Source organism: Nicotiana sylvestris, chromosome 4 (assembly GCF_000393655.2).
Source record: "Nicotiana sylvestris chromosome 4, ASM39365v2, whole genome shotgun sequence".
NCBI lineage: Eukaryota > Viridiplantae > Streptophyta > Magnoliopsida > Solanales > Solanaceae > Nicotiana > Nicotiana sylvestris.
Window position 1 is genome coordinate 119,087,127 of NC_091060.1, and position 15,272 is coordinate 119,102,398.

The window sequence follows — 15,272 nt, forward strand, 5'->3', positions numbered from 1 at the left end:
AGTTGGGCTGAAATTTGAAGAGGTGCAACTCTTCAGAATGGCTGTTTCTGCAAAACGGCCACAACATAAATGCCATTACATAAATGGTTATTTACTCAACAATAAAGAGGGAAAATAAAGAGAAAAAATTGAAGATGGTAGTTAATTTTCTGTTACCAAAACAGAAAAATGGATTGGATTTAATATTAATATTTTGTTATTAAAACAAATATTTAATAACATTTCTATTAATATTTTACTATTAACAAATAAATTTGGTTCAAAAAGTTAATCAATCAATTATTTGACCAAATTGAATCCGAAGCCAAAGCTTTCGAAGCCGAAGCTGAAGCCGAGCGAGCGAGCGACGACGGTGCGAGGCTTGCCTTCTTCTCAACTCTTTAAGAGCTAGAAGAAGAGCAATTGCTTATATACCCATAAAAATCCCTCCTCTTCCAATATGGGACAATGTCTATTTACCAAGAGGGAAAACTTAAAATTTCACTCAAAAATTTCATTTCCCTCCATTTTCCATTCACCCTCTTTTAAGTATTTAATATATTAATTAAATACATAAAAACCCAACACTAATTACCCCGCTCCCTACATGGTATAAATTATTCCGGTACTAATTTTACTTCATAAGTTAGCACTATATCTACTTATACCTCATAGAGTATTTTAACAGTTTTACATATCGTGTGTCATTGAATTGTGAAAAAAAAGAAGGAACATGTAATATTTGTTTTCCTCCTTTAGTGGTTTAGTTCAAAAAAGGTTAGGGTAAACTCTTTGTTGGATTTAACTCTCCACTGTCTAAAGCAGTACTTTAAAAGATGTTTCCTGGGCGAGCTCCGGGGCGAGCCTTGAAGCAAGGCGTATCCAAAACTCACTGAGGCATACTGACGGGGCGTGAGTATCAGTGAGGTAAGCCCTGATTTTTCGGGCGTTCGCTTAGGCATATGCCCCAACATTCTCGGCTCATTTGAGATGTTAGCCTCGAGAACTTTTTCAAATTTGAGCCAAAATTGCTTAATAAATCTTTTTTGTTTAATTTAAACATCCAAAAATTAACTCATATCAAAATTTTAAACTAAGATCCTAAAACCTAAAAGTTTTCTTTTTATCTTTGTTCATCCCAATTTCATAATCTTTACTCTGGTCATTTATTACTGAGTAACAAATATGCTTAAAACCTTTGTTTGCACAGTGCAAATCACAAACGAGTTTTATTCTCTAATTTCTACTCTACATCCACGCTTGCATTTCCTTTGTGCTTCATTTCTTTAAGTTTTTTTTTTTTGTTTTGCACTTTTTAATTTATTCTTTTCAAACAAATTTATGAATTTAATTTTTTTTGTTGGTATTACTCTAGTTTAGATGTTATTTTGATTACTCTATTCTGGCTAAGTGGCTATTGGTATTATATAATAAGTATTTGTAATTTGTTATCTAGTTTTAGATTTTTAAATAATAATTTTATATTATTTTTATTCTTTGAATTGTTAGGAATTAGAATATTATTTTTATACATCTAAGTGTTCTATCACAGCCATGTTAATTATAGATGTAACACATTTTTACGTCTTTCACTTTTCAAATAAAAATTAGTAACTCCTTTGTGCGGTTCATGCACATATTAGCATGTTTATAATAGATATATACATTTTTTTACTAATTTTATAATTTGTTTGAATTTCTTACATTTTTTATGTATTTTTTATTTATATATTATTTATTTATTTATAAAATATTAAAAATTATATATCCATGGGGCTTACGCTATGCGCATCTAGGCTTTCGCTTCGCCTCGTGTTAGATAAAATGTCTCGCCTCTCGCTCACGCTTTTTAAAACACTAAGCTAAAGTTTACTATCCAATTATTCTGAATTTGTGTTTGGTAAACCAATAAAGGGATAAACATGCTCCTACCAGTAAGCCCTCCATTCCGGGCGTATGCACCTTGTTGCATGCGGTGTATGACAGTATGTATAAGGAAAAAAAAATACTGAGGATAAATATAAAAAGTGACAACACTTATTATTGTATTAGTCCACTTTTCTAAATTGAAACACTTCTTATGAAATATCCTGCATAGGCAACTTGCATGCACCCAAATGAGTAAAATACTTAGATGTAACATTGGTCAATGGTATACATGAGGCTATGGTTGCTATTTTCTTGTTAGAGAATTTCTCTACCTGCAAACTATTAGTGATAGTAGAGTCCGAACCAAAACTGAAAGGATGGCTGACAGCAGCAGCGCTGAATAAAGAAGAAACCTTATACAAGGTTATGATGATGAAATTCTCCAATATGGTAAACAATTTTTTCTTCACACAAATTTTCTGTTTTATACTATCAATAAAAGAGCTATTACTGCTAGAAGTGTGCTTCTAATGATTCAAAGAATATAACTGTCAAAAGTAACTTACTTTACAAACATACCTGTGGTCACCTTTCTGATCCTATCAACACCTTTCTGACTTTCTAGTGTTTTGATGAGTTAGGATGTGAGTTGTATACCGTTATATTTGGGAAGATTATGATGACTTAGGATCAACAATATCCATGTTAATTGGGAGTTACGGACACAACAACCATCAACAACAACAACCACCCAGTGGGATCCCACAAGTGGGGTCTGGTGAGGGTAATATGTACCCACACCTTACCCCTACCCGGAAGGCCAGAAAGACTGTTTCCGAAAGACCCTTGGCTCGAGTGAAATAAGAAGAAACCTACTACTGTATTTATCAAACTAATACAGGTTAGAATGGTTACTACAAGGAGTTTGCTCTACTTCAATGGCAACATTTGGTGTTCATCAAGAACAAGCGATAAGCTCTCAAATCGTCAAAGTCTCCTTCCTAAGCCAAAATCATCCTATATATAGTCTAGGGAACATGACAACTTTTTTCTGATAATCAAGAAATCCCTTGTAAGCTAGCTGGAGTGCTGTACTAACTCCAATTCTGCTCACAAGTTTGTAACTCGAGGGGGTTAAAGCCCGCCCCTCTATTCTGTTCCCACTTAAATACTTGACTGCAGTCAGTGACACTAACTTTCTTTTTGGGTAAAAGTTTATTTATAAGATACCAAGATGATACAAAAAACATTCCAAGTGACAACATCAGCAAGCTATTCTCCCCTCCTAACACCTCCAGAAAGTCCATATTGATTCAGATGTCCTAATCTGACTACATTTACACCAAAAGTACAGATTATGGAGACGTATATTCTTAATTCTAATAATATGATTCATATGTCCTTCAAGCAAGCATTGTTTCTTTCTAGCCATAAGGTCCATAGAATGTACAGCGGAATGGTTCTCCATGTCTGTTTCAGCCTTCTAGGTACTCTTTGAGATTGCCAAGCTTGTAATAAACTCCTGACGTATCTAGGCATCACCCAAGAAATACCGCAGATGCTGACAAATAGATCCCAGCATTGTCTAGATACTCTGCAATGAAGGGCGAGATGATTCATTGGTGCCTGCTTTCTTCACAAAGGTAACACCTATTGCACACTCCACAAACTGTAGCCTCTTTTCTGCAAATTGTCCTGAGTCAAACAGGCATTATTGATGTCAAACACCTTCGCCATCCTATAGCTGATTTCAGTAAATTAGAATCCAGCAGATTAGTGAGTCTGACTACAACCTGAATGTCACGACCCAATTCCCGAACCCGGTCGTGATGGCACCTCTCGTGAAAATAAGGCCAGCCAGACCAAACAAAACACCTCTTTTAAACAGTTAAATATCATAAATAGTTCTAAAGCATGATATAATATCCATAAATTGCAGAATTAACGATAACAACAGTAGAAACCATCCCGACACAGCCCAAACCGGGGTGTCACAAGTCATGAGCAACTAAAAAATCTGGATACAAGTCTACTGAACACTAAATCTGATACAATAGTTCTACAAACATGAAAATGATAAGATAAGGGAGGCACGGGGCTGCGAACGCCAACAGCTACCTCGTAGTCTCCGAATCACTGCCTGAATTGGGAGAATCAGCACTCAAGAGCGAACTCTGCGATGCCTAAATCTGCACACATGGTGCAGGGAGTAATGTGAGTACTCCGACTCAGTGAGTAATAATTATAAATAATGGCTGAAAGTATGAAAACACGTAAAGGCACAAAGCAATTCTATATCAAGTAGTAAAATCACTTAAAGCAGTAAATTAGTGAAGAAATCAATTGATATTCCTTTTTAAAAACAAGTAAAACAGGTAATTTAACAGGTAAATAACAAGTAGAAATCCACCCCTCGAGCACAGTATCAATCGCTCAGAACAGTATCAGCCCCTCGGGCTCACTCTCAGTACAGTATCAGCCCCTCGGGCTCAGTATCAATCACTCAGAACAGTATCAACCCCTCGGGCTCACTCTCATATCATAATGGGTACCCACGCTCATTGTGGGTGTGCAGACTCCGAAGGGGTCCCTTACGGCCCAAGCGCTATATCAAGTCACCTCGTGGCAACATCACTCGGCACTCGGCCTCACATCACTCAAGCCACCTCGTGGCATAGAAAGTATCTCATATCACTCAGCATGTCCTCACGTATGGCCCTCGGCCTCACTCAGTCCAGAAATCATCACAAGCCCCTTGGGTATCAGTAAAACAGTAGTGCTCAGCCCAAACAACATTTGAAAGATCATTTAAGTCTCAAATTCAAGTAAAAGTGGCCGAGTTTGTAAAGCATTGCAAATCAATAGGACTGAGTTCAAGTAGTATGTCAAAATAGTGAGGAAACAGTGATAAAAGTCCACGAAGGATTCAAATAGTCGGCACGAAGTCCAAATATGGCAATAAGCCCAATTCATAATGATAACAATTAAGTCTCAGTCAAATACACAGTAAAAACATCAATCGGGATGGACCAAGTCACAATCCCCAATAGTAAACGACCTCGCGCCCGCCATTAAGCGCGTGTCTCACCTCAATATAGCACTACGTTGTGCAATCCGGGGTTTCAAACCCTCAGGACATCATTTACAATCATTACTCACCTCAAGCCGGCCAAAACTCTAGCTCGCTATGCCCTTGCCTCTCAAATCGGCCTCCTCGCGCGTCGAATCTGACCAAAACCACAACGAATACGTCACAATAGGCTAAAGGAACAATACCCACTCGAAAACAATCGAAAAATATCAAAAATCCCGAAATTGGCAAAGCAAGAGCCCCGGGCCCACTTCTCGAAACTCAGAAATTTTCACATCATTAGATTCCTTATCTCCCCACGAGTTTACATATCAAAAACACCAGAATCGGAGTTCAATTGACCCCTCAAATCCTTAATTTAAGCCCTCTTAAACTCAAGCCCTAAACCTCCATTTTTAGTCCATTAATTCCTTAAATTTCAGTCCTAATTCATGAAATACCACCATAAAAGTGTGTTTTAAGTCCAAAATCCTTTTCCCTTGAAATCTCTCTTCAAAATCGCCCAAAAATTCTAAGTCCGAAGTTAAAAATGGTTAAACCCTTTAAAAATCGCGAAGAAGAGACATATATACATTCTGCCCAGGGGTTTTCGCATCTGCGACCCCTTTACCGCACCTGCGGTACCGCATTTGCGGTCCAACCAACCGCTTCTGCGGTTTCTCATTAAAATTCCAAAAGTCGCTTCTGCGATTGGACTTCCGCATCTGCGGCTTCGCAGATGCGGCCACCTCGACCGCTTCTGCGGAAACTGCTCCCCGGCCCGAACTTCGCATCTGCGGCTTTTCCCCTCGCACGTGCGGCACCGCACCTGCGGTTCCCAAGCCGCAGGTGCGAAAACACTAGAAGCAGCACACTTTCTGCAATCATTCAAGTTCAAATCTTCCTGTTAACCATCCGAAATCACCCCGAGGCCCCCGGGACCTCAACCAAAAACACAAACATGACCCAATACCTTATTCAAACTTGCTCCAATCATTAAAACACCTCAAACAACACCAAATCTACTAAATCACATCGAATTCAAGCCTAATTTTTCTAAAATCTTCCGAAATACGTTTTCGATCAAAAACCCAACCAAAACACGTCCGAATGACTTGAAATTTTGCACACACATCCCAAATGACATAACGAAGCTATTGCAACTCTCGGAATTCCATTCCGACCCCCGGATCAAAATCTCACCTACCAACCGGAAATCGCCAAAATACTAACTTCGCCAATTCAAGCCTAATTCTACCCCGGACCTCCAAAACCAATTCCGATCACACTCCTAAGTCATAAATCACCTCCCGAAGCTAACCGAACCATCGGAACTCACATCCGAGCCCTCTAACTCATAAGTCAACATCCGGTTGACTTTTCCAACTTAAGCCTTCTTAAAAGAGACTAAGTGTCTCATTTCTTACCAAAATCACACCAAACGCAAACCAATCAACTCGACCACATAAAACACGTATAACGAAACATAAAGAAGCAGAAATGGGAAAAACGGAGCGGTAACTCATGAGACGACTGGCCGGGTCGTCACACTGAAAAAACAAAATTCAATAGAAAACAGGAGAACAGAAAGACATGATATGAACCATAAAGATGAAAATTACACCTCATTTGAGCGTCGTGTCTCTAACGTCTCACGGAAGTCATATATGACTCATATAGATTAGGTACCTCATCCTTGTAAGGAAGCACGAATATTGAACGAAACATACATTCAGATAGACGCAAAGCTCTCAAAAAAGATACTTTCTGATTCAGCTTCTTCCCCTCTAAAACTTTCAGTACATCATTTCTAGAAATCACTCTCTTGTCCAAGCTAAGCATTAGAACCGCAGGATTACAAACCAAGTGTTCCGGTTTGTATCCGAGTCCCCCATGAAAAAGTCCAATGCTCGCTGAATTTTAGCTTCCGACATAACCAAACAGAGAGGTTGCTTTCTGAACACAGTCATTATATCCAGATCACACCATCCACAACTCCGGAAAATTCCCATTTTCTTTTTCACTGTTGAGTTACTAACTGAAACAAGTGCAATAACTCCATAGAAAAACATTCCAGATTTTGGAGAAATCTGTAAATCCTTTTCAACTCTGTGCAATTTCTCTTCCAGCCACCCAGTTTTTTGCAAAACTACCCGTGGTTTCTGAACTAAAAGCTTCTCGATTTTGGGATTTGAAAAACCAAACCTTTGCAACAACAATATTTTGGGATTGATTTGTTTTGGACCATTTGGAGCAAGTAACCAAGGTGATTTCTTTATAGCTTTAACCAAACATTCTTCACTACTAAATAGTTTCCTAAGATACTCCAAATTAGGCCTGAAATGAGAATCTACTCCTCGAAACAGAGCTCGTACGTCCGATCTGAAGAGATTTACTAGGTCGGATCCAGACAACCCAAATTCTATTAGACACTGAAATTTGGGTTTAAGAGTCCTGTTTACATCAGAAAAAAGCAGCTGTGGGGTAATAGAAACTAACTTCTTGATGTCTGTCCGTTCTAAACAAATCTCTTGAAAGAATTTGATTACCAAATCAGGATTCTTAGGGAGTTTCATGCTGTTTAACTTGGCAGTTGCAGAATTCGCTTCCTCTCTAGAGAATCCCAGTGATTTGATGAGGTAGTCTGACAAGAAAGGGTTCTGAAAAGGAGCAGACACAAAGGGTGTTGAGCACCAAATTTGATTCCATTCATAAAATGATTTTAACTTAGACACTAAAGCAAGAATAGTTTCATCAGATTACAACATTGCATTGACAAACGATAATGATGATAATAATAAAAATAAACATGCAGATTTAGAACATGAAACAAGACGTTATGCATTCCAACTTCATTTTTACTTGTAGAGCACAAACTTGTATCTTCTTGAACCATATTACAGGGGAGTACTCAAACTTCAGTACCAGAAAGGTCTCATGAGCTACAAATAATATGTGATTTATCAAAAGAGAAAGCAGCAAACGGAGATGACTAAACATCATATTGGTACGCCAAGTACCCTAATCAAGATGGGTTAGAAAAGGTCTTCTTTCAAACTAAACTTGGTAAAATGGCTACTAGCTAGGAAAATAACAATATATTTGATGCCCCTCATATGTTCTCCATTTTGAAAGGATTACTGTAACAAGTAGCTTTGGGACCTAGTGCTTATATATCTACATGATTCTGCAGATTCTTTTTAAGTGAATGGTAAGTTAATTTGCTCAAATTTATTCTTATAACTACTTGTTTGGTAAATCGCCCCATTTGTTTTAGCACCAAAAAACGTACTACTATACCACATCCTCTCAGTTTCTTAACCAGTCAAAAGGGCTCCTGCCAAAGTAAAGACTAGCTTTAAAGCAATTGCTCCAACCACTATGAATAAACAAGTGCATTCGTCAACAAAACAAAAATGTGGCGAACTGCACAAAGCGAAGGAAGTCACTAACACAAAATTTAATCACTCTTTTCATGGATTATTCATACAAATAAGTGCATTATCCTTGAAAGGCAGGGGAATTCCTGTATAAACTATGATTCTGCAACACATAGGGCTTCTTTTTCTTGTTCAACTCCTTCTCACTCTATATTTTCAGCACTCTTTTGGCGAAAATAAGTATACTAAGTTTGATTCTTTTGGTATCATAAGATAAAAGCATTTGAGCACATTTCTCTCTAGCTATAACCACATTTTTCATCACCACAAAACACTTGTCTAAAAAAATAGTAGAATTTTAATATAAAATATAAGTAAGAAAATCTAAGCGCCTAAGATAACACTTTGATATGTAAAATCATAGCAGCAAAAGAGACAAAAAAAATATCCAGATACATAAATTTATCGAAATGGGTATTGCTTAAACAATTTTTTCTGCAAAAAAATTTGGAAATTTTCGAAGATTTCAAGAGGGGTTACCTTGGTGGTGGTAGAAATTGCTTCATCTGTAGAAAATCCCACTGAACTGAAGAGGTAAGCGTTGTTGCCAATATGTCGAAATTTAGATATTCGAACTAGCATTGTTTGAGAAGGTTCAAACTTCCCTTTTCTTTTTCTTTCAAAAGAAGTACTGTATAGTATAATAATAATAATAATAATAATAATAATAATAATAATAATAATAATAATAATAATAATAATAATAATAATAATAATAATAATAATAAATAGCAAAATGTTAGAGCGCCAATGTTTATGACATTAAATTTTGAAACTGTTGATATGATTTTTTATATCACTACTACAACAACAACATGTGGGGGTCGGGAAGTAGTCTATACGCAGACCTTACTCCTACCTAATGCAGCTAGAGACGCTATTTTCAATAAATACTCCGCTCAACCTAAACATAAGAGGAAAGGAAGAAAGAAGTAAGAGAAAAGTGAATGGAGAAATAAAGTATAAGTATATCAAATAATAGCAACGGGGAATACAATAATTGAGGCGAACAAAATCACATAATGTAATAAAAATCTAAGAATACGAAGGGGCATGCATGCTACTAAGACTATCGGTGATGATTTTTTATATCACTAATACTAAGATTTGTTTGGTTTCCGGTATTAAAATTTACATTAGTAATGCCAATGTATCTTATGTATGGATTTATGTGTTATTTTATGTAAAATTTGAAGGAAAAAAGTGTGTGCATTAGCAATACTTAAGTGTTTTGATTTTAGTTTATGAATTGTTTTTAGTTAAAGTTCAATTTGAGCACTATATTTACCTAAATTAAAATCTCTCTTTATTTTAAAAAAAAAAACTGAAGTTGGACGCCAAAAAATAGACAATCAATTTCCATCCTACCTCATGGTGAGAGATAAGAAAGTTCGGATAATTACTTAAACCTCATAGTAATAGGAGTAATAAATAAAACATGTAATTTTTCAACTCTATTCAAAATATAAAAAGTAAAAGATAAAATATGACTATTTAATAAAAAGAAGGGCAAAATGAGCGAAAAAAAAGAAGGTAACAAGGTGACCACACCAATTGATCGTTATATAAAATGATATTTAATCATATAATCAGTAGCGGACCAGGATTTTGTGCAAGCGGGTTCAATCTTAGAAATACATAACTTTAGTCGTAAAATAGTAATTGTCAAGTGGATTCAAATAAATTATTTATACAAAATTTATGCAGCTTTAATCGTAATTTATACATATACATCATATTATTTTTTGATAAAGCGGGTTCAATCGAATCCTCTGCCACCAGGTACATCCGCCACTGCATACGGTACAATAAAATTTAAATAACAAAAAAAATATAATTAAAGTAATAATATGATACAATATAGTACCTAATAACCATCCAAACAAGCTTGTATATACCTGGTCTCGAATCGAGCTTTACGTACTCTGGCTTGATTCTGTTTTCCAACATATACTGTGCTGCTTGAGTTATTATTATTTTTAAAAACTATGTTAGCTCGAATAATTGGGATTCGTGTCTATGGAGTCAAGAATCTACACATTTTCTCCATTTACACCTTCAGATTTCTCCATGCTAATACTACTATTACTACTACATCAACCCATTTCTTAGTGGACTTTCTTGTTAATTCTCTCGGGTTTTCAAGAGAAGAAGCAGTCACTACAAGCAACAAGGTAACCCGCTCGAAACCCCCAAAAAACCCAGATTTTGTTATCAATTTCTTTGAAAAAAATGGTTTCGATAATACCCAAATTAAGAACATTGTCTCCAAGTCCCCTAAAGTACTCTTCTCTAATGTAGACAAAACCCTAAAACCAAAACTCGAGATTTTACAAGAAATTGGTTTTTCTGGATCTGACTTAGTTAAGTTTGCAAATGCAAATATTCATATTTTTGATAGAGGTGTAGATACTTTTCTTAGACCTTCACTTGAATACCTTAGAACTTTATTGGGTAGTGATGAAGATGTTGTTAAGGTTATAAAAAAAACTTCTTGGTTACTTAGTTCTAATGCTCCCAAGATAATGGCACCTAATGTATTGTTGCTGCAAAATATTGGGTTTTCGGATTTGAAACTTAGGAAGTTTATATTGCACCACCCAAGAACTATGATGCGGAAAACTGAATGGCTTGAGGATGTTGTTCATAGAGTAGAAACGGACTTTGGAATCCCTCGTGAATCGGCTATGTTTGTCCATGGAATTAGTGCCGTTAGTTCCTTTAGTAAGTCAACTCTGGCAGAGAAGGTTGATGTTTATAGGAGTTTTGGTTGGTCTGATGCGCATATCAATACCATGGCAAGAAAATTACCTTTTTGTTTCTGCTTATCGGAGGCCAAAATCCGTAAACAATTAACTTTTCTCATGAAGGAAGTTGGCTGCACGTCAGAGTATTTAGCATCTCGTCCTAAGCTGTTAATGTATAGTTTGGAGAAGAGAGTGATTCCTAGATATAAGGTCCTGAAAATTTTACATGGCAAGCGTCTCAACAGCGGTCTTGGGTTGTACTCTGCTGCTTGCATGACGCCATCGACGTTTATGAAAGAAGTAGTGTTGCCTTACAAGGATAAACTACCCCTTCTATATGGATCATGCATGAAAAGCGTCCAATGAACAGATATTATCAGTTTCTAAATAGGTAAGCAACTTTCTTTTGGCTGTTATCTAGTCTAATTAATTTGTTTTGTCATTGCCATGGCTTTTTTTCCTGTTTGTGATTTTTTCTTTTTGAGCCGAGGGTGTTCCGGAAACAGCCTCTCTACCTTCACGAGGTAGGGGTAAGGACTGCATACATAACCCAACTTGTGGGAATATACTGGGTATGTTGTGGTTGTTGTTGTTGTGTTTTTTTTTTGGTTTTTTTATCTCGGGACAATGTCACTCTTACACTAGATGATGTGTTGCCATTATCTGATTAAGCATTTCGAAACAAAGAGCACTCTTTATTGAAGCCATTGGTACTTAAAGTGCTGACTGATCGGAGATCCGTGAAGGTTATATATTCATATCTTCTCATATTGAGAAAAAAGCCTGCACCAGTAGAACTGTTGATGTGATTCAGTCTTGCTTTCCTGTTCCTCAGTAGGAAATGATGCCTCAGTAGAACTGTTGTAGTCACCTGTTTTATACACGCGATCATGTTGAAGCCTGGTCAAATCTGCCTGAAAGTATGAGCATATTTTTAGATGCCTGACATTATGAGCATCTTTGGAGATTCTGAAGCCAGAAAACAGATGCTTTTGAGGGCACTGAGAGGAAGCCAGTAGTCATAAGAGTTTTGAATTTCGCCGTGACGGGGGGTACTGGTATTTATGGTGGTAGTTTACTCGTAATGTACAAACCATGATTGTCTCATGCAAGTTGCGTTTGTTGGTGATAAAGACATCTTTCTGTTTGTTTGGGCTATCTTGAGTTTTTCTTTTGCCCTTTCAAAGGTGGGGTTTACCTCTTCATTTAATAATGGAAATTTTCATGAGTTTTCTGTTCCCTAATCATATATCAGGTCAAGAAACTTCACTTTGAGAGTGAAGATTCTTGTCTTGCTTTTGGGATTGCCTGATTGTATAAATTCGAGTTTACTTTTCAAGTAGATATTTGTATGTTGCTTTCCGAATTACATGAAGCATCTACTTCGTGAAAATGCTTTCAAACAGGCTCTTTTAGAAAAAGGGTTGGGATCGCTGATCGCCCATTGGTTTTATCTTGATATCTTTGGCATGTCGTAGAAGGGTTAAATCTAAGCATATTTTAGACCATTGTTTCTCGCACGGTCAGATAAACTTGAGACTAAGGAATATCATAAGGTTCATTTGTGATGAAAGGTACTATCTGATGGAAATAGTGTGAGGAAAGGATGACAATTGGTTGCTATGCGTAGTTATGATATTAAAATTGGTGCTTAAAAAGTGCAACCGGTTCTATTCCGTTTCCATAGCGAGTGCAAATGTTCTTTGGGATGCAGAAGACCTGCGCATCTTTTGTTTACTACTAGCAGCACACAGTGAAAACAAAACATGTTTTGCTTAGTTTGGTTACTATTTCGTTATCTGAAGGCATAGCATTCACACTCTTCTTACCAAAAATATGTTTCCTATTTCTTATTCATTTAGTTTATGAGGCGTTGACTATGTTAATTGCACCATTTTCATGTTTATCTCTGATAGGGATTCAGCTAAGGCATTCATACTAAGGCTCATGTCGACGAGGGTATTGGAATCCTTTGTATGTTCCTAGTGTTGGCCAAAGGTCCTTTTCTTGGAGAAATGAACGTCAATCTGCAATTTCAGGAGGAAGTGCGATCACACAACCTGCTGTCAACCACACGCACCAGGGTATGTAGTTGGGCACTCACTGGACCGCACAAATATGTTGTGCAACCGCACATGCCTAACTTGGCCAGATCTTTTATGTTGCTCACTTTAAGTCCCATTATATCTGTATATACCAGATGGCCTTGCTTAAGTTATTTCCCTAGACTATTCTCATTTAAAAAACAAAGTTATTTCCCTAGACACACACTCTCTCTATATATATATATGATGTATTTTGGGTTAGGAAAGGATAAACCTTATAGCTTGGTGATAAACCTTCTTGTTCTTGGTGAAAACCTATGGTTGTCATTGAAGTAGAGCAAACTCCTTGTGGTAACCATTCTAACCTCTTATCAGTTTGAAAAATCAAATAGGTTTCTTCTTATTTCACTTGAGGTTCTTTATTGCTTGTGAATGATTTCTTTCTTTAATTCTTAGTCCAATGCTTGAATCTGCAAAGGATAAATGTTTTTATATTGGTTTGCGATAGTAATCAACAATCTGTCCTAGCTTCTTTCTCTCTTCTTCGCCAAGTTGTTGGGTTTCAAGTGGCTTGGTTGTTCTCATTCAGTTTACTTGTATCTAACTGAATTGCAATCCGTACAATCTCCTCTCCATTTTTCTTCCTCAAATACCTCCATCCAACAAACTGTGGTATTAATGGAATCCAGTTATCGCGGATTGATATTGGTCTTGTTACATAATTAATCTTCTGTTCATGTTAATTTTAAGGCAGAACAACTTCATAGATACCTCTACTTGTTCGGTTTTGACATCCCAATGGCCCTACTCTATGAAGCTTCAAGCAGACACCTGAACTCAATCAAAACACGAATTTTAAACGCCTCTGACCGTTGACCAAGCTTATGTGGCGTTGATTTGGCTGAGTTGGACAAAAATGACTAAAATTTAGAAATGTCATGGTTCTAATGTATTGTTCATTCATACCATATAAATCATGTTTTTTGAGAGAGTAATTATTTTTGTTGAGAAAGTTCATACCACATAAATCATATATGTCCATTTATTGGTTTAGATGCATGCTTTTTAAGCAACTGTTAAAGAGGTAAAATGAGTGGGGTTGTAACCTTGCAGATGAAAGAAAACAAGAATAGCATAGGATCTCTGCTGCTGCTTTAAGTGAGGGCCGATGTTAGCTGCATTTGCTAAGCAAATAGGAAAAACAATGGAAACAGAAATGGAGAAAAAGAAAGGCAAAAAGGCATAGCGCCTCTCATGTATATATATATACTAGTTTTAGTGTACGCAAGTTGCGCGTGTACCCTATCACGATAATAATTTTTTTTTAAATGAGACCGGATTAGTATCATATTAAAAATTGTACTTGAGTCATAAAATAAAAGTGTAAGATATGTTAATGTAGATAAATAGATTACAAATTTTTAACTGACGATTATTTTACTTTGATATGGTCTAAGTGTAAGAAATAAATAAAAGTGTAAGATATATAACTCGCTAAATTGGAAATATGAATTGTAATTACACTTTTATCGAATTCATTACAAAATTTTATTTTAGATAAAAATTTATTCTAAAATAGTAAAGAATCAATGACTATTTTATTTTGGATCTTTATGCTTGTTGAACTATTAGTGTTATTTATATAATTCAAAAATTATTTATTGTGTACTTAATTTTGTTTTCATAAGAATATTATTGACAGGGAAAGAAATTGATTATAGTATACTATTAAGAACCAAATTTGCTAAAAATAAAACTTGAAACAATGAGGATAAATAACGGTAAATTTATTCTAAATTAAATGAGTTGTAATTAAGTTAACCTTTTTTTTTCTTCAACAAATAGCATCTCTCTATGTTTTTATATATTAAGTTTTTTGTAAAGTTAACTCAACATTAGTTATTTTTAGACTTTATATCATCACTCATCAATTTTTCTTATGAGTTATGTAGGATCAACCTCTCCATTCTCAATTCTTTAAAAGACCGTTAGCAACAAACAAACAAAAAGAAAACTCTAAAAGACCAAAAAAATCCACTTTATAACTCTAAAAAAAACCAAAAAAATTCACTTTATTTTATTTGATAAATCTTTAAAGAATCGTGATAAAATTATTTTCGTG

The 15,272-nt window shown here is 35.9% G+C and overlaps 2 protein-coding genes across 2 annotated transcripts; one reads left to right on the forward strand and one right to left on the reverse strand.

Moving 5' to 3' along the window:
• Nucleotides 1-3,733: 3,733 nt before the first annotated feature.
• On the reverse strand, nucleotides 3,734-8,963 carry LOC104216057 (transcription termination factor MTERF4, chloroplastic-like). The gene is made up of 3 exons (XM_070172204.1): nucleotides 8,839-8,963; nucleotides 6,543-7,578; nucleotides 3,734-4,037 (listed from the first exon to the last, which is right to left on the reverse strand). Exons 1-2 carry the CDS (start codon nucleotides 8,938-8,940, stop codon nucleotides 6,760-6,762), a joined length of 921 nt encoding a protein of 306 aa, XP_070028305.1. The 5' UTR covers nucleotides 8,941-8,963; the 3' UTR covers nucleotides 3,734-4,037; nucleotides 6,543-6,759.
• A 1,330-nt stretch (nucleotides 8,964-10,293) lies between these two features.
• On the forward strand, nucleotides 10,294-13,558 carry LOC104216058 (transcription termination factor MTERF6, chloroplastic/mitochondrial-like). Its single transcript, XM_009766020.2, has 2 exons — nucleotides 10,294-11,496; nucleotides 13,022-13,558. Exon 1 carries the CDS (start codon nucleotides 10,347-10,349, stop codon nucleotides 11,469-11,471), a length of 1,125 nt encoding a protein of 374 aa, XP_009764322.1. The 5' UTR covers nucleotides 10,294-10,346; the 3' UTR covers nucleotides 11,472-11,496; nucleotides 13,022-13,558.
• The last annotated feature ends 1,714 nt before the right edge of the window (nucleotides 13,559-15,272 follow it).